At 41.8% G+C, this 22,266-nt stretch overlaps 1 protein-coding gene across 8 annotated transcripts in view; it reads right to left on the minus strand.

The window, feature by feature from the left end:
* Positions 1–22,266, minus strand: part of BBS9 (Bardet-Biedl syndrome 9) — a 513,046-nt gene that overhangs the window by 224,896 nt on the left and 265,884 nt on the right. For all 8 annotated transcript variants that reach the window (XM_075921764.1, XM_075921758.1, XM_075921760.1 and 5 more), the window contains one exon: positions 7,374–7,556. In XM_075921764.1, the coding sequence (XP_075777879.1) occupies positions 7,374–7,556 (183 nt within the window). The remainder of the gene's footprint in view (positions 1–7,373; positions 7,557–22,266) is intronic.

The raw sequence follows: 22,266 nt of genomic DNA on the forward strand, positions 1-22,266 counted from the left end.
AATATTCTTTATTGGACCGTCACTACAAAATCTATCTAAGAAAGCCTGATGTATGAGTTTCTCTGTTTCTGGGACCTGTGAAACTTGGAGCACTGCCTACTCAAACATCTGGAGTTAATGGGTTGCTCCCATTTCTATTTTATGATGTTTTCCTCTGCCATGGGGAATCCCTATTTCTCCCTTGGAGTTCAGAGAAGCATTTACCTGTTGGCAGTTTAATCTTCTGTAAGTATAAGTTTGGACTCCCAGATCCCCTATAACTCGTTTAGCCATAGTTTTAAAATGGTCTCACTGTCTGACTCTCCTGATTCTGATAGACAGTCTTGCCCTTCTCAGTTAAGAAGCTGACGGAGAAAGCCAAATGGACTTGGGTCTTGGACTGCTTAGATCTATGAGGTTTGCTACATTTAGATTCCTTTTTCTTTGTTCATTGCCACCTTGGAACTTTGGGGATATCCATGGTCTCTCTTGTGTCCTTTTCTATATTTAAGTCAAATCCATTCGGGGGGGCGGGAAGGGGAGGGATCTTATGTAAGCTGTGGATGTTGTTCTGATGTACAGCACTCTCCCTGCCAACTGTACACACACTTGAGGGAATTCTAACATTATTAATTTATGAAATTGAAAAAGATGTTTTCCCATGGACCTGCGGACAATGAACCTCCCTGCATATCAACAGTAAAAATGGCAGCACTTTGGTGAAAAAAGTGATGATAATTTTGTCTGTGATCTCAGGGATCATATAACAAACTGAAATGTTTGCCTGATCTCCTGGAGCAAGGCTGAGATGGGGGGAGCAAGTGGCTTCTTCCTTGACCTCATTGGCAGAAAACACCCTAATGTCTTTGTGCACTGGGATGTAGGCTAGATGCATGTTATTCAAAAAACATTTGTTGAAAAAAAAATGTGTCCCTAAAAAGCTAAAGGAGGATTTAAACTAATAAGATGGCAAAGAATCATTGTCATTTGCCTTACAAAAGCAAAAGCAGCCTATTGCTCCCTTAATCATTCCTGTCTTTAAGAGAATACCATTTAAAGACTGCTGCTTTGTTGATTGAGGGCTGATATGGTCATCTGGAAACAGATCTGACTGTCTTCAGTTTTTGAAAGAGATAGCCTACTTCGCTATGGTGTATCAACAGAAATGAAACAAAGTTCCACGACTGCTGAAAATGTTTCCATCTTATTTTCACAAAGATAAAAATATCCAATTTTATTTAGATGTTAACATTCCATTTGCAACTAAAGTACTGCAGCACCTTGCTAGCGTGAGACAGCCAGAAAGAAAAATGGACTAGTTTGCTTTCATTGTCTGTGATTAATATAATGCCAAAAAGCAAACTAACTGCATGCAAAAAGTGAAGAGTAAAATTATGTTTTAATACCTTCAGTTTAATTATTTAAGAAGTCTATTCATTACATAGGTAAGGAAATTGGTTGGGTATTTTTAATATTTATTTTAACCAATGTTCATTAAACCACAGAGCAACATAATGGACAAGATCATGTTGCTGACACTACCTTGAGTATACAGCAGGGAGCTGACAGATTTGCTGGGCCCCTGGGTAAATTGGTGGAGGCGAGCTGCGCACTCCTGCAAGGGGTGGGGCCTCTGGCAAAATGGGTGGGGCAGGAGGCAGACCTGGAGTGTGCTGCACTTCCCGCACCTGGAAACCCTCAGAGCTGCCTGGAAAGGGCTCCAGTGGAGATTTAAAGGGGCTGGGACTCCAGCCACAGGCCGGGGGCCCCTGGTTTGTGGGCCTCGTCTAAACATCTTTCAATAGAAATTACTGGGATTATGTCATGCACTGTAAACACATGGCCATCTTTTGAAGCACATATTGGGAAAGACAACTGTTGTTCACTAAGATCAGCGATATAACTAAACAGACTCGATTAAAAAAACTGTTGTGAAATGCCACTGTGCATTGCACATTCAGCAGTTACTACATGTCTATAACTTAGGTTCAGACACTAAAGAAGATTGATCTAAACATCTTAAAGATAAGGCTGAAGTGACTTGATCATAGCTATTAGCCAACTACACAGAAACTTTACACATTTCTCTTTGCCCAAATTAAAACTGTAATATGAGATTAATTGAATGTTGCGTATGGAAACAGCTGGTAGCTATTATGAAATGTAAAAAAGCAGATATCCAAAAAACAAAAAGGCATCTCCTAATGAACTTTAACTGTAACATCACAAATTTGACGATAATAGAGAAGGGGTGTTTTTTGTGCAGTGGAATTCCTATTATGACATTATTTGGCAACATCATGGGAACCATAAAAATATTTATTCTTTGATTAGGTTCCCATATACCACTATATTTATGATGGTCCTCTCAGTAATAAAATTACGCACTTAAAAGTGACAGAATTTTTTCTTTGTAATTTTATAAACAAAGAGGATATTAATAACTGTAGTGATAAGATGTCTGAGTCATCACTCAATCCAGATGCCATTCAACTATAATATCACAACTATCCTGCACTGTATGAACCCTTTGAACCTTTTAAATTAGCCTGGATAAATTTCTGCCCTCCCAAAAGGATTTCCTATTGTAAACATATGCCTGAGCACAAACTCAACATGTTCAAAATCTCTTTCTCCAGTTCAGTTTCACAAAAGATATAAGGGGAAAATAACCCTAAAGGTGCTTCTCTCCCATCTTTAATGCCTATTCCTGTCCTCCTCTTTCATAATAAAAGAGAGAGCCCTGCAAAATATGCATTGGTTCTATTCAAACCACAAATGTTTATTACTTCTTGAGTCATCAATAAAACACTACTGTCAGATTTTCTTTCTCCAAAACATAGTTTTAAAATTACATTTTAACTTGTACAACAGTGAGTATAAAAACAGCTCAGATTATATGTATTGAAGTATGCGCCACAGAGCTGTACTTTAACTGAAGCACTATGAATTGCAAATACATTCTTTCATAGTATCCTGAATATGGGCTTAATCCTACTTCTATTGAAGTCAGTTGAAAAATTGCCATTGATTTCAGTGAGACCAGAATTTCTATCTACCTCAATGAAAGAAAGATCAGTGTAGTTTGTTTGTTTGTTTCCATCAGATAAAACCAGCAAATCTATCACATGAAATGACAGTTACTTGCTTAAAATGTTTAACACACATCTTGTAGGACAGCCTTATAGCCTCATTGTAGTACCAACTCATTTAATTTGAAAAAACGTAAAAACAAATAGTTCAGTTTCTGATGTTATTCTCCTTTTCTTATGCAGATGTCAGGAGTTGTAAGGAACAAAAGAAGCAATCACAGAGAAAATTTTTACTTTATTAGTATCAAATGAGAGTTATTCAACTAAGATGTGCAAGATAAACTCACTTAGAACTCCTTGGCTAGATGGATTGAGTTTTAGTAGTACATAAAGAATAGCTAAAAAGAATATTGATAGCTATGATACAGGGTAAATCTGCACTATAGGGGCAGCTATACCACTGAAGCATGTCTGATGAAGATGCACTATGCAGACAGGAGAGAGTTCTCCTATCAGCATAATTACTCTACCTTGGTGACAAGTGCAAACTATGTTGGTGGGACAGCGTCTTCTGTTGACATAGTGATGGTGTGGACAGCACGACACTAGCATCATTTGGGGGGGGACTTTTTCACACCCCCGAGTGACATAAATTAGATTGATGTATAGACCTGCCCACAGCTCCATAGGAATTGGGGAGGGGAAAGGAGGTATTTTCAGAGCTATAAAAGCCTTTGATTACCAAAAAAAAGAGGAAAACAACAAAACCTTTATTTGTAGGAATGCACTTTTGTTTTTACACATCTTTGTAGGTGGCAAAAACAGACTTTATATCATTATTTATATGCTCTTAACCGAAGTAGTCTGCAGCAGGACTGTAAGCTAATTAGAACTTGACACAGTGAACTACTCTTATGCTAACTGTCTAAATGAAGTGCATGGCAGATTCAGAAAACAAGAAGCAATCTCTTCTAAATGGAATGACATGTATGAGAAATGTTGATGTTATGGTTTGAACATGTTTTTCTATAGTAATACTGTGTTCTAAGAATTTTCTCTTAAAAAAAAAGCACTCTGAGAGTCTGATGTTTGTGAAGCAGAAAATATTCTAGCGAGTTATATTGTATCCAATCTATTTTCTAACACATTCACCCAAATAAAAATACAACCATCTGTTGTGCAGAATTGTTTGAAGAGTAAATAATTCTTCAGAACACTTTATTTCACCACATTCCACTCAACTGCTAGTGGAGAAACCTGAACACTAGTTGGGAGCTTCAGTCTGCAAATATCATCTGTATGTCAGAAGCTTCCCTTCCCCCATCTAAACTTCTCTTTAAATTACATTCAGATTTTTGTGGTACCATAATAACTACAATATGGGATGTATTTCAATAGTTTGGTAAAGGCTTCTTTTTAGATTTCCAACCCATTATTTCAGGTTTACATTTTTTCATCACAGCCTCTCTGCAGGATTCACATCTTAACAATATTTATATGTGAGGTCTTGCATCTTTACATAGAATATTGTGAAGTACTATATCAAAACCACATTGAGAGGAATATTAAAGTGGTATCTTATTTTAAGAGAAGCAGCAGAGTTTCCCATGTTGTACCAGAAAATGTGTCAAAGTAATACAATAATATAGGTCATAATGGAACAATAAAAGCGAGCCATGCAAAACCAGAAAGTTTGCACTTTCAGAAGGCTCAAATTAACTTTCTGTTGATTTAGTTCATATAAATTTATACACCTGACTTTTGCACTTTGAGATTCAGGTTTCAGTAAGCCCAAATGTCCACTGTTTCATTTTTCCTGGTTTTCCGTAAAAAACACATGAAACACCAAGTTTCACTTGTTTTCTAGTTGAAACTATGATATTTCTAAATTCATAGAACTTTAGCCCAACCTTCCTAAATGGCTACTGATCAGCTTAAAATGTTGGATATGTACTGAAACCTGATCCAGTTTACATTGAAATAGTTCAGCACAACTTATTATAACATGATTGTGAATGATGAGAATGCAAGTGAATATTAAAATGGAATTTTAGATACTGCTTTTGTTTAGTTTTCCATTCTTCAATAGTTTTTCATTAAACTTATTTCCTCATTCAGTTCTGATAGGGGTTGTACAATACTGTGCAAATTTCAAAAATAAATGTGTATCAAACTTCTCTTCAAAGTGTAGGTTAGCTTTCTTAATGAAAACATGCTTCTCTAGTGCATGGTCTGTATATTTACACACAACCATAGTACATTCATGCAACTATACACATTGAACAAGTAAGCGAGGTGCTGAGTCTGATAAAGGGCAGGAGATGGGGTGAGGGGCTGCCAGACTGGTGCTGAGCCAGGGGATGGGACTGGTGGCAGCCAGAGCCCATATGCAGCATATGGCTGCCAGGGGCACCATGACATTTAGTTCAATCTGGTGGCCCAAATTTTGTGGTGTTCTACATGACTGAGTATTTTGTATATGGGAGGAATGGCCCAGCCTGCTGAGGTGAATAAGGAGAGGGGGATGGAAAAATTAAAGAAATGGATGGACTATCATTTGAGAATTGGACTTAGCCACATGCAGTGTTGCAACATGCTCACTATTGCAACATTGTGAGCCAGGGCATGAGAGGTGAGGGGCACTTCACATGCTGGTTGTCCTGCAAACAGGCAGCTGCTGTTGACTGGAAATCAACCAATGGGACTTAGGAGAGGGTGGGAGCAGTGTGAGAAGCCTCTGCCCCCTCCCTCAGGCTCTCAGCATTCACAGAAGCACATGGCCACACAGCAGCTGGCTTCACTGAGTGCCAAACGGAGACGGGGCAAGCGGAGAGCGGTTGAGACGCTCGCAGGCTGGATCCAGTGGTTTTTTGTCCAGCCCCATTTGATACATTCGATACCACTGGGGCGGCTACAGATCTGAGCTCTCCTTGTGCCGCCATGAGATAGTGACTACTCCTGGATGAGCAGCACAGACCCGTGCGTTCACCAGGTGTTTCCATTTGGTTCCCTGCTCACATGAGCTTATCTCCCTGAGGCAGTGGCAGGGCCTACCTGGGGGACCCAAACCTGGCCTGGTAGGTGCTCCTTCTGCCTCAGCTACCTCCCCCCGATCGGGCCTCGCTGCCTGTTAACTTTTGCTCTGAGCGCTGCGCAGCTTTGGAGCTGCGGTTGCTCGGGAGTGGGCACCCAAGATGGGAGGGCTGAAATCCAAGCCCTGTTCTACCCCTCACCCCCCGGCCCAGCTCTGTGCCCCATTTTGAAGCCTGAAAAGGCCAGAGCACCCCAAGCGGGTCCCCAGGGCACAGGGTGGTACTGTTGCATGGAGCAGGTGGACCATGGTGGGGATGTGTCCGCACCCTTCACGCACCCCTGCTTATGGCCCTGGCATTGCTTTCAGGGGGGCGGTAATGCCAACGCCAGTGTTTCTTAAACTTTTTAAGACTGAGGAGCACCAATTTTTTATTCCTGACGAACACCAAAGATTTTTGGTTGAGAAAAATAAAAAGTCCCGGGGAGTCGGGGGGGAAGTTATTGAGGGGGGGAAGGAAAAAAAAGCATCGCCTGCCCCTTTAAGGATAGCCATTTTGAATTCTGTTGTTCTCCGCGGCACACCTCCGACTGCTTCGCAGCACACTGGTGTGCCATGGACCACAGTTTAAGAAACATTGGCCGACGCTGTGCCTTATCTGGAGGAGATCAGAGCATATAGCCCAGCAGAACAGAGTGGTGGGGAGCCCCACAGAGCAAGGAGTGGCGTCTCAGTGGCTAATCAGCACACCAAGTAACAATCCCAACGGCTCTTCTTTGGCTGCACCCCAACACATATCCATATTTCTTTATCGTTTTAATATATACATTTCACAAAGATATTAAATCACCAGTGCATCATTAACTTTCAGATAAAACTTTACCTGATACCCTCATAACATCAGTTGATTCAATTACTTATTTGAAATTCAGACCTATTACAACTCATTCAAAAGACAACAAACTTCAAAACTATTATCACAATTGCTACCGGCATTTAAATAGATGTATGCACAGTGATATTAGACATATGAAGTATTTCCATTTGGTTTGACAAGCAAGGGCTAGTTAACTTGAAAGTTATTTACTAGCACACAAGCCTTGAAGATGTACAGATCAGTCTTCACAGTAATTGCTAAAAAAGCAGACTGAACCAAAGCTTACAACAGTCCTTCTAGATAATTTTTTTCAATATAGTATAATGGGAAGGGAAATATTACACTGAATTAAAAGAAATGGCCATTTACAGAACACATTGGGAAAACTAAGTATGAACTGATCAATTAACTCTTCCACATACCCAGATTTTCAGTAAATGTCACAGATCCTTACCAGCTCTTGGGTATCTTGCATTAATGGCAAAAAGGTAGCTTCCAGAATAGCAACTTGGTCAGTACTGAGTTTCTGCCACAAACTAATCAGCATAATCACCAACTGGGTGGCACTTTTCAACTTTGTGAATGCCTGGAACATATTGGCTTGGTTTTCCTCTGCTGCATCTGCTAGAGCTATTATCTGCAAAAATCACAAACTTGTGTTAGACATAATTTTACTATTCCTAACGATCTACACTAAAATTACTTTTGGCACATTCTTGTTTTTCTTTAGAAGACGATGAATTTTGTCTTCTATAAACACACCTCAGAGAAAGTATTAAATAAGTTATCATTTGTCAAGGTAATTTAAAATCCATGTGGCAGTGGGATTAATCAATAAATTCAGTCAGCGTAAAGAGGATTCTGTTTAATGTATATTCTACAATAAGAAACTCCCCAGGTTGATTCCCATGATCAAATGTAATATAATAGTTCCTAACAAACTGTAAACATTGAGGATCATACCACACATGATGTTAACCACTGTTTGACCAACATCCTTTTAGGACTCTCAATCAAAAGTAATACATTTATTTTATTTATTTGAAAATTGTAATTTAACATGTTAATTATTCTACATGGAAAATATTGCCACATTTTTATTTTATTAGGTGGGGTTCTATTCATATTGTGGGATAGTTCAACATTATAGCATTAATGTAGATGCTCTGGCATATGATTGGTTAGGTGACATCATTTTTAACACCAGTGTAAAATACTGGACTATACAGACCCTGAAAAGAAAATTCAGGGTATGCTCGCTATAAATACCAGCTCCTTTTCCAGTAAGTTGCCATGATATTTTTATCTTCTTCAGTACTTAGTGGAGAAAAAAACCTAGAAATAGAACTTGAAAGGAAAACTTGAAACTACTAAATAGAATTTTACTAGTATTAGATGTGTTTTGTCATTACAGACACTTTCTACAAATGTTTGCATGGCATTACTCTGCAGCCATCAAATCACAACTGCCAGCCAACCACAGAAAGATGGCAAAATGCCAATGTAGCATTATGTCCAGGTTAAAAAAAGAAAACCCTACATGCTCACCCATCACTGAAGATTAACCATGAGCCAAAAACTACATATGAGCTGGGAGGTCTCAGCAGGTCCCTCAAGAACTGGACATTAATTTTAATTCACATTCACTTGTTTCCCCCTCATCACTGAATCTGCATTTTGCTCTGTTTTCACTCCAATTTCACTTTTACTCAGTTTTCAAGTTGCTACTATTCCCAGAACCTTAATGGAAGTTCTGCCTCCAGCCTCTGAAAGAGGAATGCCTGTGCATAATCCTCTACACGGATGACTAGTTTATCTATCCCACATCCCGTCAGACCCTTCTCACTCACCATCACTTTCTGTTCACTCTATCTCAAACCTTAATGTCTGGGTGGCACACCAAGAAATGCCCAATATTTCCTTCATGAAGAAAAGATTTAATTAATATAATTTTCTTATTGCAAAAGTACAAAGCAAACTTAGGTCCAGCGTCAGCACTCACTGTTGAGTCTCCACTACCTATTATTTTACACATGCCATATACAGAGACACGCACACACATACATGCAGAGATTATAGCCATGAGATAAATGCAGCATTATTTAAGAGCCTGCATTTGTTATTCAAATTTGATCACTTCACCCACAAATCTAGAGGTGCTTTGTTGTTGGTTTTGGGTTTTTTTGTTTTGGTTTGGTGGGTTTGTGGATTTTTTGTTTGTTTGTTTTTTGAGAGGACAACTCTAGGCAATTGTTCTTGGCCTCAAAAACCCTCTCATGGGGGCACTAATGGGGTCTGTTTCTTCACTGTTCCTGTTCAAATGTTTTTGTGATGGGTGCAAGGGAAAATGAGGAAAAATTAACTGAGACATATTTTCTATGACACCCAACACAATGCCACTATGTATAATACCTTACCAGTGAGGTGTACTTAATAACTTGGGAGTCTGTATGAGTTTGGGGCTTGGACAAGGGTTATGACTTAAGAAAAATTAGATGCAACTAATGTTGGTGAGCTGGAGGAAGCCCCTGGAAGAGATGACAAATTCATTAACGCCCAAAATTGAGTATGTAAAACAATTATTTGTTACCAGTACACAATATGGACACTCTATTAGATCCCAAATAGTTGTCCATGGATGCCTAGATGGTAGCCATGGCAAGATCAGTTTCTTTATTTGAACTTAATAAACAGAGTGGGATTTTTTCCCTCTCTGATATGGATCTATTGCTTTGTCTTCAAAACTATCCTTCAAGATTACCACTACTGTAAGGAGTTACATTTTGAGACCACTTGAAAACTAAAGCTAGTGCAAAATTAAGCATCCTGCTTACTAAGTGGAGTTTTGGACTAGTACATCAGGATAGGTATCAACATTAATACAGTTCTATTTGAAAAATCAAGGTGCTAGTTTAAACTTGTAGTGCTCTAAGGGTACGTCTAAACTACATGGCTCCGTCGACGGAGCTATGTAGATTTGTTGTTTTGGCAAAGGCAAATGAAGCCGCGATTTAAATGATCGCGGCTTCATTTAAATTTACATGGCTGCCGCGCTGAGCCAACAAACAGCTGATCGGCTGTTTGTCTGCTCAGCACGCTAGTCTGGACGCTCCTCTGTCGACATCAAAGCCTTTTGTCGGCAGCCCCGGTAAACCTCATCCCACGAGGAATAACGGGGCTGCTGACAAAGGGCTTTGATGTCGGCAGGGGAGCATCCAGACTAGCGCGCTGAGCGGACAAACAGCTGATCAGCTGTTTGTCGGCTCAGTGCGGCAGCCATGTAAATTTAAATGAAGCCACGATCATTTAAATCGCGGCTTCATTTGACTTTGCCTATGTGTCTAATCTACATGCCTCTGACGACAGAGGCATGTAGTCTAGACACAGCCTAACTGTTTTAGAAGCTGTTTATCTGAATTACAGCTTTACACTCTGCCCTACATGAGATCACCTGATTCATCTGAGTTTGAGCCATTCAGAAGAAAGGAAAAGGAGCTGTTGGCTTGGTGCTGTACATGAGGGATGCTCCACTTTGGAATCTTCTCTAAAATTTCTCTACAATAATCAACATTTGTTAAGCTTTTGGACAGACAGCCAGGTTCTTTTTTTCCCCCAGGATTTGAGAAGTGGGATGAGTTGGGATTTGGACAAGTTGATTACTACAGCTGACAGAGAAAAGATCTTGTTTGATGTTTTACTGTCAATGATGTAAGGCAGTCTCTTCTGAAATAATTGTGAAAGTTATGTCCAAAGCAAGGAACGCACATATTATGTTTTTAAAAAATTAAATAAATATCTAAAATAGAAAACAGTAAATGAATACTTGAATAAATCCTCCTCCCTGGAGCTACTTTTAACATGTCAAATCTCAGACTAGTTTTAAGACGGAGTTTAAAAAAAAAAATCAACTTGCCACAAGAATGTTTTCTTCTTTGTCCCCAAATTAATCTGTTGTGAGATGCAAAACCACATTGCATATTATGTATCAGTGAAAGGCTTGCATTCCAAGGGAGTCATGGTGGTCCTATGGTGCTACAACCCTCAAAAAGATGTCAGGGAAATCTTTATACCACACCATCATGTATTATACATATACACCCAGCATTTATAGAGAAACCAAAAGAAAAAAAACAACTTTTATGTCTAAATTCTTTTGCTTATAGAGGAGAAACTGCAAGCATTTATCTTCATGAGACCTGAAACATCTGGGATTATAAAGATTTTATTATCATAAAATAATATACATTGGCAATTTCAGTTTCAAAAGACAATCTCTATCATTTGATAGGACAATGGTTACAAGAAGAATCCTCCTTGAGGTCTGTTCTGAATGAAATGTCTTAGTAATATAGAAAGCAGCAGGGACAGCCTCCATAATCTTTGCAATGCAATTTTCATTCAGATCCACACATGGTTCCACTCTCAATGTACAGTGTTAAAAAATAAATATTTTCTTACAGAGTAAAATTTCTTTGAACAATTCCTAAGACATCAGCTAAATATTTTTAAAGGTCTTCTGAGAAGCTTCATAGAGACCCTTAGGAAATCTGTGAAAGTACAGGTTCTTAGAACTTTCTCCAAAGTCTCACAGTACTTTCGACATTTTAATATTTCCTCTTTATCTGGGCATTACCTCTAAGAATCATTTTTTATAATGAGGGGGAAAAATAGAATCTTTGTTTTTGCAAACTGAGATTCGACAGCTTCTCTAGCTTCTATTATGGTTTCACTAATTTCTAAACTATCTTCCAGTTTATCAATTTTTCCATCTTTTCATTGTTGCAGATAATGTTTTATCTCCTGTATAAAAGTACATAAAGTAACAAAGCAGGAAACTGCTCCTTCACTTGCATTAGAGGCCTCTCTACATCCCCTAGTTCTTCATGATTGCAAACAAGCTTTAGTGGCATTAAGGGAGAGTATGGCTGATATGGCTGTAAAATATGAATTTGATGAGACCAGATAGTCTCTAGAAAAGAATCCAGCAATCAAACACATCACCTATAATTGGATCCTTGTTTCTTGGCAACAAAAAGGCTTTACCCAAATGATAACCAAAAAAATAGGCTTCACACTCAACTTAGTAGAAGAGAGGGAAATGGCTGGCAAATCAAAGATCTTTGCATCACTCTTCACAGCTGAAGATACGAAGGAGATTCCCAAAACCTGAGTCATTCTTTTTGAGTGACAAATCTGAAGAATTGTCCCAGACTGAGGAGGTTTTGGAACAAATTAAACAGGACCAGACAGCATTAAACCCGAGAGATATGGAGGAACACAAATGTGAAACTGTAGAACTAATAACTATAGTCTGCAACCTATTATTAGGATAGCTAATGTGACATTAATTTTTTAAAAGGGTTCCAGAAGTGGTCCTGGCAGTGTCAGGCCAGCAAGCCTGACTTCAGTACTGGGAATATACTAGTGTGGTGGGGTGCCCAACCCCGCACAGTTCGGCACTGGAGTCGAGCCTTTACACTCACAGGCCCTGAAGCCTAGTCCATTACATCCGCAGGCCCTGAGGCATAGTCCACTACACTCACAGATCCTGAGGCCTCGTTCATTACACTCGCAAGCTCGGAGGCCTAGTCCATGCTCCGGGAGGATAGGGTAGGGGGGCCCGGCCCTCCCTCTCCACCAGGCCTCAACCGAGGGCCCTATCAGTGGCAGATGGTTCCCACCACTAGCTCGGCGGGGAGTTCTCCCCGAAACGCGCCAAGCCCACTGGGGATTTTCCTGCCCCCTGCCCTGGGTTGCTTCCTACCCCAGCCTCCTGGCCGACGGGGATCCCACCTGCTGGCGCTGGGGCTGGCGGCGCCAATGACATTGGCCAGCCCGACGTCTAGGGAGGCTTCAACGAGGGCGTCAACAGCGGCTGGGCAGGCTGCTCACCATGGTCAGCGTTGCAGTCGCGCTAGGCCCAGGGACTGTTGCAGCAGGCCTGGCGGCTCTCGCTCCAGCTGGTGGTCCGGCTGGGATTTTGGAGGTTGGGTGGGAGTTCTTCCCTCCTCGGAGGTCAGCCCCAACTGAGCTGTCTCCCTGGCCTTTACACCTGGCCCACAGTTGGAGCATGCCCAGCACTGCTGCGGGGGAGGGGCCTTCCCTGCCCAGCAGGTCCATTTGCTTCCCCATTAGTCAGTGCGGGCTGGACTGCCCCGTCACAACTAGTTTAAAATTACAGTAAAAAAATGCTTTGTCAGACAAAGAACATAATTTGTTGGAGAAGAATCAACATAGTATTTGTAAAGGGAAAGCATGCCTACTAGAATTATTTGACAAGAAGGGGTGAACAAGCATATGGGCAAAGGGAAATTAAGGGGATATAGCGTACCTAGATTTTCAGAAAGCCTTTAACAAGGTCCCTCACGAAAGACTCTTAAGCAAAGTAAAATAGCACTGAATAAGAGGGAAGGTTTCATGGGTTAGTAATTGATTAAAAGATAGGAAACAAAAGGTGGATATAAATGGTCAGTTTTCAGAATGGAAGTATGTAAATAGTGGTCTCCCCCAAAGGTCTGTTCTGGGACCAGTTCTATTCAAAATATCATTAAATAATATGGAAAAAGAAGTAAACAGTGAGAAGGCAAAATGTGCAGATGATACAAAACTACTTAAGATTGTTAAGTCACAGGTAGACTGGGAAGAGTTACAAAAGGATCTCAAAAAAAGGGTGACTGGGCAACAAAATGGCAGATGAAACTTAATGTTGATAAATACAAAGTAATCATGGGCGGTTCGTGCAGCTGGGGCTCAGGAAGGCAGGCCCCCAACCCCACCTACATCCCTGCATCCTCTGCCGAGGTCCGGCTCCCCATGGGGAGGGGAAGAGAAGCGGGGCAGCGCGCCAAGCACTCCCCAACCTCCCTGGAGCACCGGGGAGGACATAGAGGCGAGAGGAGCGTGCATGCAGCGCAGCTCCCAGAGCACCAGGGGAGGGGAAATGGTGGCATGGGTCCAGCCTCCTCGGCTAGAAGCATGGGGCAGGTGGGCACTGGGGGCAGCAAGACTTCACCCCCAGAACACCTACAGTAGGCATTCAGGGGGTGGACTGTGGGTGGGGTCAGGCTGGCAGTTTGGGAAGGCAGAGACTTCCCCCACCTAAGCGACCAGATGCCCATGAAAGTAATGTACACGAGAAAATATAATTCCAGCTATACATATATGATACGATTGGGTCTACATCAGCTGTTAACATTCAAGAAATATCTTGGAGTCATTATGGATAGTTCTCTGAAGACATCGACTCAATGTGCAGTGGCAGTCAAAAAAGTGAACAGAATGTTAGAAATCATTAAGAAAAGGATAGGCAATAAAACAGAAAAAGTATACTGGCTTTATAAATCTATTGTACTGCCATATCTTGAATACTGCATGCAGATGTGGCCACCCCATCTCAAAAAAACTTTATTTGAATGGGAAAAAGTTTAGAAAGGGGCAACAAACATTATTAGGGGTATGGCATGGCTTTCATATGAGAGAAATTAATAAAACTGGGACATTTCAGTTTGGAAAATAAATGACTACGGGGGGATATGATTTAGGTTTATGAAACTATGATGCATGTAGAGAAAGTAGATAAGGAAGTGCTATTTACTCCGTCTCATAACACAAGAACTAGGGGTGACCAAATAAAATTTATAGGGAGGAGATTTAAAACAAATAAAAGGAAGTATTTCTTCAAACAACACACAGTCAACCTATAAAACGTTTTTCCAGAAAATGTTGTGATGGCCAAGACTATAGCACGGTTCAGAAAAGAACTACATACATTCAAGACGTCTAGGTTCATCAATGTTATTAGGCAGAATGGGCCAGGATGGTGTCCCTGTTTACCAGAAGCTTGGAAAGAGTGATGAGGAATGGATCACTTTATGATTACCTGTTCTATTTATTCCTTTGGCGGCATCTGTCATTGGCCCCTGCTTGAAGACAGGATGCTAGGTTAGATGGATCTTTAGTCTGATCCAGTATGGCCATTCTTATGATCAAAGAGGCATTGGCACAGGCCAAAAGCATAGCATCTGGTATAATATTTGTTTAAAAGATTATCAGAATTTTCTTTTCGTTTATAGCCTTTTTTGTGAACACTTTTCTGGCTGACCAAATTCTAACCCTATTCCAATAAACTCATCTAAAGTAAAGTGTAACTCTGCATTTAAAAAAAGTTATTAATGGAAGCACATTGTAAAAAAGAAACAACACCCAAGAATAAATGTTCTCTACTTCAAGGTCATGCATTTAACACACTTCCATTACATTTCACATTCACAGTTGGCAAGGGCAAAGCTTGACTCCAGAAATGTTTTTATAATATTCTGAAAAATTCATACACGTCACCCTCCTCGAGTAATATCAACAAGATTTGATCCAAATAATTTCTAAGTTAAGAGACTTCCTTATGATTTCTGTATATCATGTTCATGTAAGAAGAGGAGTCAAAGTTTGACTGCTTGGTTTTTGTGCATGTCACCTTTAGTTAGTGCTTAGTTTGTGCCAGGGATTGTCAGGGCTGAGCTGCAGCACCTCTAGGTTTGGCAATTAAAAACACAAGCATCTCTGACCTTGCTGCATCAGTTATGAAGGTAAGCAAATTGCCTGAACTCGGACATCTCTTTAATTACAAATTAAGCACAGTGTTTAGTCTTTTGGAAAATGACTAGTGAATTTGGGGTGCTTGAATTTTTGGTTGACCAATTTAGAACACCTAAAAGGTTCCGACTTTCAGAGTCAGCCCCCCTCCTTCATATTTGCCTAATGAACATACTCAAAATCACTTTTGAAAAAATAATTGAGTGTATTTCTATTATATAAACATAGATACACTAGGAATGTTAAATTTTGATTAATTGACTAATCAAATAGTCGATGCAATGTGCATCAACTATTTGGTTAGTCAATAAGGGCACATCTGCCTTTGAAGTGTAGCAATATCCCCAAGGCTGTTACTACACTTGAAAGGCAAAAGAGCTGTGGGGAGCACGGGGCCAGTGGGGCAGTCCCCCACTGGCCCTGTGCTCCCTGTGATGTTTCAAAGTGGCAGCGCCACAAGGAGCCTGGGGTCAGCTGGGAACTCCCCCACTGACCCTGGACTCCATGCACTTTGAAACACTGCAGGGAACCCAGCACATAGCGTTTCAAAGCAGCAGTGCCGCATGAAGCCCGCTTTGAAGCACCCCCTCCTCTCTCCACCCCTTGCTGCGTTGGGAGAGGGGGATGATTAGTTGGACTAGTATGTTGACTACCTGATAAGCATTTTCTACTCAACTAGTCGTTCACATCCCTAAGATGCACACACATTTGTTTTCTCTAAATAGACATGTTTATTTCTGTCTCACACACCAATTTTCCAAAGTTGTCAATGGGAACTGAAGGTATCTAAAAATTTCCAAGGATCAGCGTTTGTCAGTTATTTATGCAAGCCATGAGTCTTCATCAGAGAATGCATTACAAGTATAACAACTCAGATGAAACAGGGACCCATCCATTACAAAACAAACAATTAATGAGTTCTGTTGAATTCTGCAACCAATGTGCTACTGACTGCTGCTTGAGGACCTCCTGACACTGGGGTATGTCTAGACTAAATGGCTCCGTCGACGGAGCCATGTAAACTAGTTTACCCGGCATAGGCAAAGAAGTGGGGATTTAAATAATCCCCTCTTCATTAAAATAAACATGGCTGCCGTGCTGTGCCAACAATCAGCTGGTCTGGCACAGCGTGGCAGTCTAGATGCGGATCTGTTGGCTGGGGAAGCCTTTGCCGACCGATCCTGTAAACCTTGTTTCACAAGGCATAAGGGATCAGTCACCAAAGGCTTCCCCAGCCGACAGATCCGCGTCTAGACTGCAGCGGTGTGCCGGATCAGTTGATCGTCTGCACAGCGCAGCGGCCATGTTTATTTTAATGAAGCGGGGATTATTTAAATCCCCGCTTCTTTGCCTATGCCGGGTAAACTAATTTACATGGCTCCATTGATGGAGCCATGTAGTATAGACATACCCTGGGTGTAGTACCTCAGTCCATTCTCATTTCTGGTGCCCCCTGCTGGGTGACCCTCAAAAGTCCTTTGTGACTTAGACAAATCATTAAGCCACTAACTCCAAATGAAGAATTCATGAAATTAAGACAGTCTGTTTTCCCTCCCTAGGATCTTCAGCCCCAGCTCTGGGCCCTTTAAATTTAGCCCTTTATTAGTGCTCCCACGTCACTTTTGGGGTTTATGCCATTTTATGATGGTACAGGAGTCTCAGCCCACTTAACGTTTCAGGTTTCAATCCAGAGACCCTATAAACACCAGCCATTTACAGCTCAACTTCAGTCTTCTGATGTTATTTCCATGGGTCTCTTCCCACTGGGCACTTTTAGCTCCAGATCTATCTCAGGGCCAGCAGCCTCAGGTTATTCTCCTTCAGTCTCAGTAAACTCAGCCAGCCCTAAATTCTGACTACTTTGGACAGCCAGAAACAGAGCTCCTTTTACATGAACCTGCTGGGCAGGGCCATCCTTAGGCATATGCAGCTGATGCCCTAAATTTAGTAGTGCCTTAGACTGTTTAAGTCTTGGGCAATAGCTTGTTGTTGGCAGCAACAGCCCCAATGGCCTAACCCCCCAGCCTTCTGTCCCCTGCTCCACCTCTCAGCCTGCAGATCCAGCCAGCTGCGCTGCTCAGTATGCTGCTTAGTAACCTGTCAGCCACCCTGCCCTCTCACCGCTCCTCTGCAGCCCTGATCACAATTCCAAGAGAGATCACTCACAACCTCTCCTGGAAATGGAGCATGCAGGTGGTCAGGCTGAGTAGGGTAAAAAAATCATAAGGATGGCCCTATTGCTGGGCTCTGATTGGCTGTTGTTAGCCTTTGGAGGACCAGGTCTCTCTAGCTTCCAAGATGGCTGCCCCAGTGAGGTTTCTTTAGGCAAGCCTGGAAGACCCACCTTTATTGCTCTTTTCCTCCCACCTCACTGGTTCCTGAGCTGGGCTATTGCATAGCAGAGGGACCTCCAGCAAGGGCCACAAAAGTCTGGTATACCCTGTCACAGTGCTACACAATTAAAGCTTACAATTTTGTGGAAAACTATTTGCCCACACTGCTTCAGAATTAGTCATTCTATATTTGGAAATAATCATGCAAGCTGAAACACTGACCATGAGTTCATAGATCTCTTGATAATTATTCTTAGAAAAACACCACCAATATCTCATGGATGTAACCCCTTTTTAGTACGTCTGAAGAGAATTAAGTCAAGGGCCTCAAATTAGGATTTTGTTGATATGTGTCAATAGAAGGCACAAAAGTTGAGAATAAAAGATGCCAGAGATTCCCCAGCTTACGCCTACATAAACAGATGATTAATTATCAGTATTCATTTTGGAAAAGGAAAAAGAACTCAATATTATATTTTCCATGGTCTTCTTTAAAAAAAATCACCAGTCACACATCTTCTGCTACACATTTAAATGTTATTTTGGGTCACGAAATGTGATCCTTTTCTGCATGAATGTTCAATTTGTGTTTATAGTACCTAGCTACTGTGATTAGCACATTAGACCTACATACTGTTAGAACAGGTACAACTGCCTGATAGTATTGGTATAATTTGTTTTTCCATAGGAGCTTTCATTCAGAATTTTCAAAGCTGTTAACGAAAATGAGATGAACTCTAACAGGAAAGTATTTCTGTAGACACGCAGACAACAATTAACAGACACCGCACTTTGGACATGTGAACCAACTTCATGAAATGTAGGCTAGGATGCTATAGTTGAAAAGTGATCTTTATCTATACCCAGCTCACAAACTTCTGGGCATTAATTTTTGTGTATCTTCCAAAGGAAAGTACAGGCAGTCCCTGGGTTACGTACAAGATAGGGACTGTAGGTTTGTTCTTAAGTTGAATTTGTACGTAAGTCGGAACTGGCGTCCAGATTCAGCCGCTGCTGAAACTGACCAGCGGCTGACTACAGAAAGCCCGAGACAGAGTTTCTCTGCCCCGGGCTTCCTGGAATCAGCCGCTGACCAGTTTCAACAGCAGCTGAATCTGGATGCCTGGGACAGAGCAGCTGGGGCGCTGCCCGGTGGGTCCCCACAGCGCCGCACCTCGGCGCTGCGGGGACGAACCTGGCAGCACCCCAGCTGCTCTACCCCAGATGTCCCCAAGTCAGCTGCTGCTGAAACTGATCAGCGGCTGATTCCAGGAAGCCCGGGGCAGAGCAACTCTGCCTCGGGCTTCCTGTAGTCAGCCACTGGTCAGTTTCAGCAGCGGCTGACTTGGGGACGCCTGGGGCAGAGCAGCTGGGGTGCTGCTGGGTTGGTCCAGTAGCGCCGCTCCTCAGCGCTACTGGACCAACCCAGCAGCACCACAGCTGCTCTGTCCCAGGCGTCCTGATTCAGCCGCTGCTGAAACTGACCAGCAGCAGCTGAATCAGGACGCCTGGGGAAGAGCAGCTGGGGTGCTGCTGGGTTGGTCCAGTAGCACCGAGGAGCAGCGCTGCGGGACCAACTGGCAACGCCCCAGCTGCTCTACCACAGGCGTCCGCAAGAAAAGCCTGGTCTGCTGGGGGGGGGGGAGGGGAGGCGCACTAGCTGCGCCCCCTCCCCCCAGCAGAACAGGGAGACGCGGGCAGCGGGACCGAGACGCGCCGCAGTCCTGCTGCCTGCATCCTCCGTGGCTTTGCTCCGCGTCTCCCTGGTCTGCTGGCCCCGCCCTTCCCCCAGCAGACCAGGGAGACGCGGAGCAGCTTTTCTCACCCCGGAGGACGCGGGCGGCGGGATCGCGGTGCGTCTGGGCGGTCCCGCCGCCCGCGTCCTCCGGGGCGAGAAAAGCCCCGTTCGTAAGTACGGATCTGACGTAAGTCAGGGGACTGCCTGTACTACCAACACTTCAGCATTCCCATAGTACAGCACGGCATTACATATAGCCTAAGTTTTCATTTGGAACCTGAGCCTATGAATACCTGACCCTGAGGTAAGAGTGTCAGTTAGTATTAACTTTGAGAGTGCTTTCTGAGGTGTTAGCATGTGTCCACCATGAACCAAAAATCAATCAATTTCTCTTAGAAAATACCATTAAAATCACACTCACCTTCAAGACATTTCTGACGTAAGCATTATTTCAAAGGGCGGCAGAGATGTGAAAGACACTATCTGAGTAATCCATCCTCTGTGGCACTCAGCTCTACTTTCCCTTCTCACAAAATTAGTATTACTTTTCTGTATCTCATCCATTTGAGATAACTTAAGATAAAATTACTTGTATTATTTTGGGTTTAGATAAAAATATATTTAAAACTCCTAATCTTCGACTCCAAGATCATTCCTGTCTCTTATGTAAGGAATTCCTACTGCAGGGCAACTATCACTACTCCATTTGTACAAAACCGCAAGAGACCTTAGAAATCTGTCTATGTCTACACAACAGATTTCACAGCAGCACATCTGTACATCTACCAGCTGTACTGCTACAGTTGTGCAGCTGTGACATCTCCTGTGTACCTGCTCTTTGCCAGTGGGAGAAAGCTCTCCTGCCAGCATAATTAATCCCCCTTAACAAGCTATGTTAACTATGTTGGTACAAGATCCTCTCATGCCAACACAGAACTGTCCAAACTGGCATGTTTGTTGGTCATGGGATATTTTTTTAAACCCGGTCTGACAAAAGTGCTAGTGCAGACAAAGTTTTAGGCTATCAACCACACTGTATATAGTATTGTTTATAGCCAAATCAAGTTCTTTTACTTTTAAGCAAAACAAACAGGTGTCATGGTTTCAACCTGAATCCTATTTTAGCACTCAGACATAGAAAAGCTGACTGTCTCCAAAGAACAAAGAGGGAACAGATTACCATCACATCGGTAAATGAGGCACACTGCATCCTTTGTTTTTATTCCAGTCACTAGTAGCAACAATGTTGATAAGCAGCTGAATTTGGTAAAATGACTAAGCTATTATTTCAATCATTCAAGAAAGAAGGCATGATACAATCTCGGTGTTTTAGCAGCAATACAGATTACAGGGTTTTTTTTAACAATCAATAAGCAAAAGCTTTTCATTCATAAGGTTTCTTTTCCGAAACATCTTCATTATCACTAGGAAGATTTCAAAGGGGTATTATAGCCCATTTAAATAGGACAGAGATGGATTCTACTCAGTGGGTTGAAAAAGGGATATGATTGGTAAAAGCCCAGAATAAATCACTCTCCATTATGGTTGGACACAGGGGGTACAAACAAGCCTGGCTAGAAAAAGACAAGCATGAAGCAAATCTGGCATGCTCTACCTTACCCAAATGTACCAATACCAGTGGTATCAAGTACACACTTAAACTAGATCTTTCTGTGATGCTCTACTTATCAATAAAAAAGAATCTTGAGAAATTCCCATTTACATATGGGCAATTCTAAAACATTTGCAACTTAAGGCCTGCATTTTTGTATATCTGGTTAGATTTTTAAATTTATCTTAGGATTTTATACTGCTGCCCATCGCCATAGTATTGATGTGCCTTCCATGTAAAATCAATAGTGAAGGGAAGTCCCCAGTTGACTTCAGTCTTTGGCACATCAAGCAGGGACCTTGATCCCTTGGAGAACTTGCTATAGTTTTGTGCGGTTTTTCTGGCTGTTTGCTCCAATCCTGCCCTTTCATCACCATCTCTTTACATCGATCAACACTCTAACCATCTTCTCCTTCCCAGTTTCCTTTACTCTCCCTTCTCTTTAGCTTATCTCCCCTCTTTAGCAAACGCAGAAAATAAGTCAATAAATAAATCAAGGAGTTTGGATGCTGTTTGCTGCCATCAGATTGCTCACTCTGCTTGTGTATTCTGTTTCTTAACACCACTCTGTCTGTCTCGTCTATTTAGAGTAGACTTTTTGGGTGTGTCTAGACTACATCCCTTTTTCGAGAAAGGGATGTAAATTAGGCATGTCGATATTGCAAATGAAGCTGGAATTTGAATTTCCCGTGCTTCATGTGCATAATGATGGCTGCCACTTTTTTTCAAAACGGAGCTTTTTCAAAAAAACCTGGCAGTTTAGACAGGGTTCTTTAGAAAATAAAACCCTTTTCCAAAAGATCCAGTACTCCTCAAAAAATGAGATTTACAGGATTTTTTGAAAAACGGTTTTATTTTCGAAAGATCCCTGTCTAAACTGCTGGGGGGTTTTTCGAAAAAGCCCCATTTTGACATGCCTAATTTACATCCCTTTCTCAAAAAAGGGGTGTATTCTAGACATACGCTTTAGGGCAGAGACCCTTTTTTTGTTCTCTGAACAATGACCAATGGGGGTCATGGGCCACAAGTAGGGCTCCTAGGCACTATAATTAGTAAGTAAAGTATTGAGCGCCTT

This window comes from Pelodiscus sinensis, chromosome 2 (assembly GCF_049634645.1).
Source record: "Pelodiscus sinensis isolate JC-2024 chromosome 2, ASM4963464v1, whole genome shotgun sequence".
Lineage (NCBI taxonomy): Eukaryota > Metazoa > Chordata > Testudines > Trionychidae > Pelodiscus > Pelodiscus sinensis.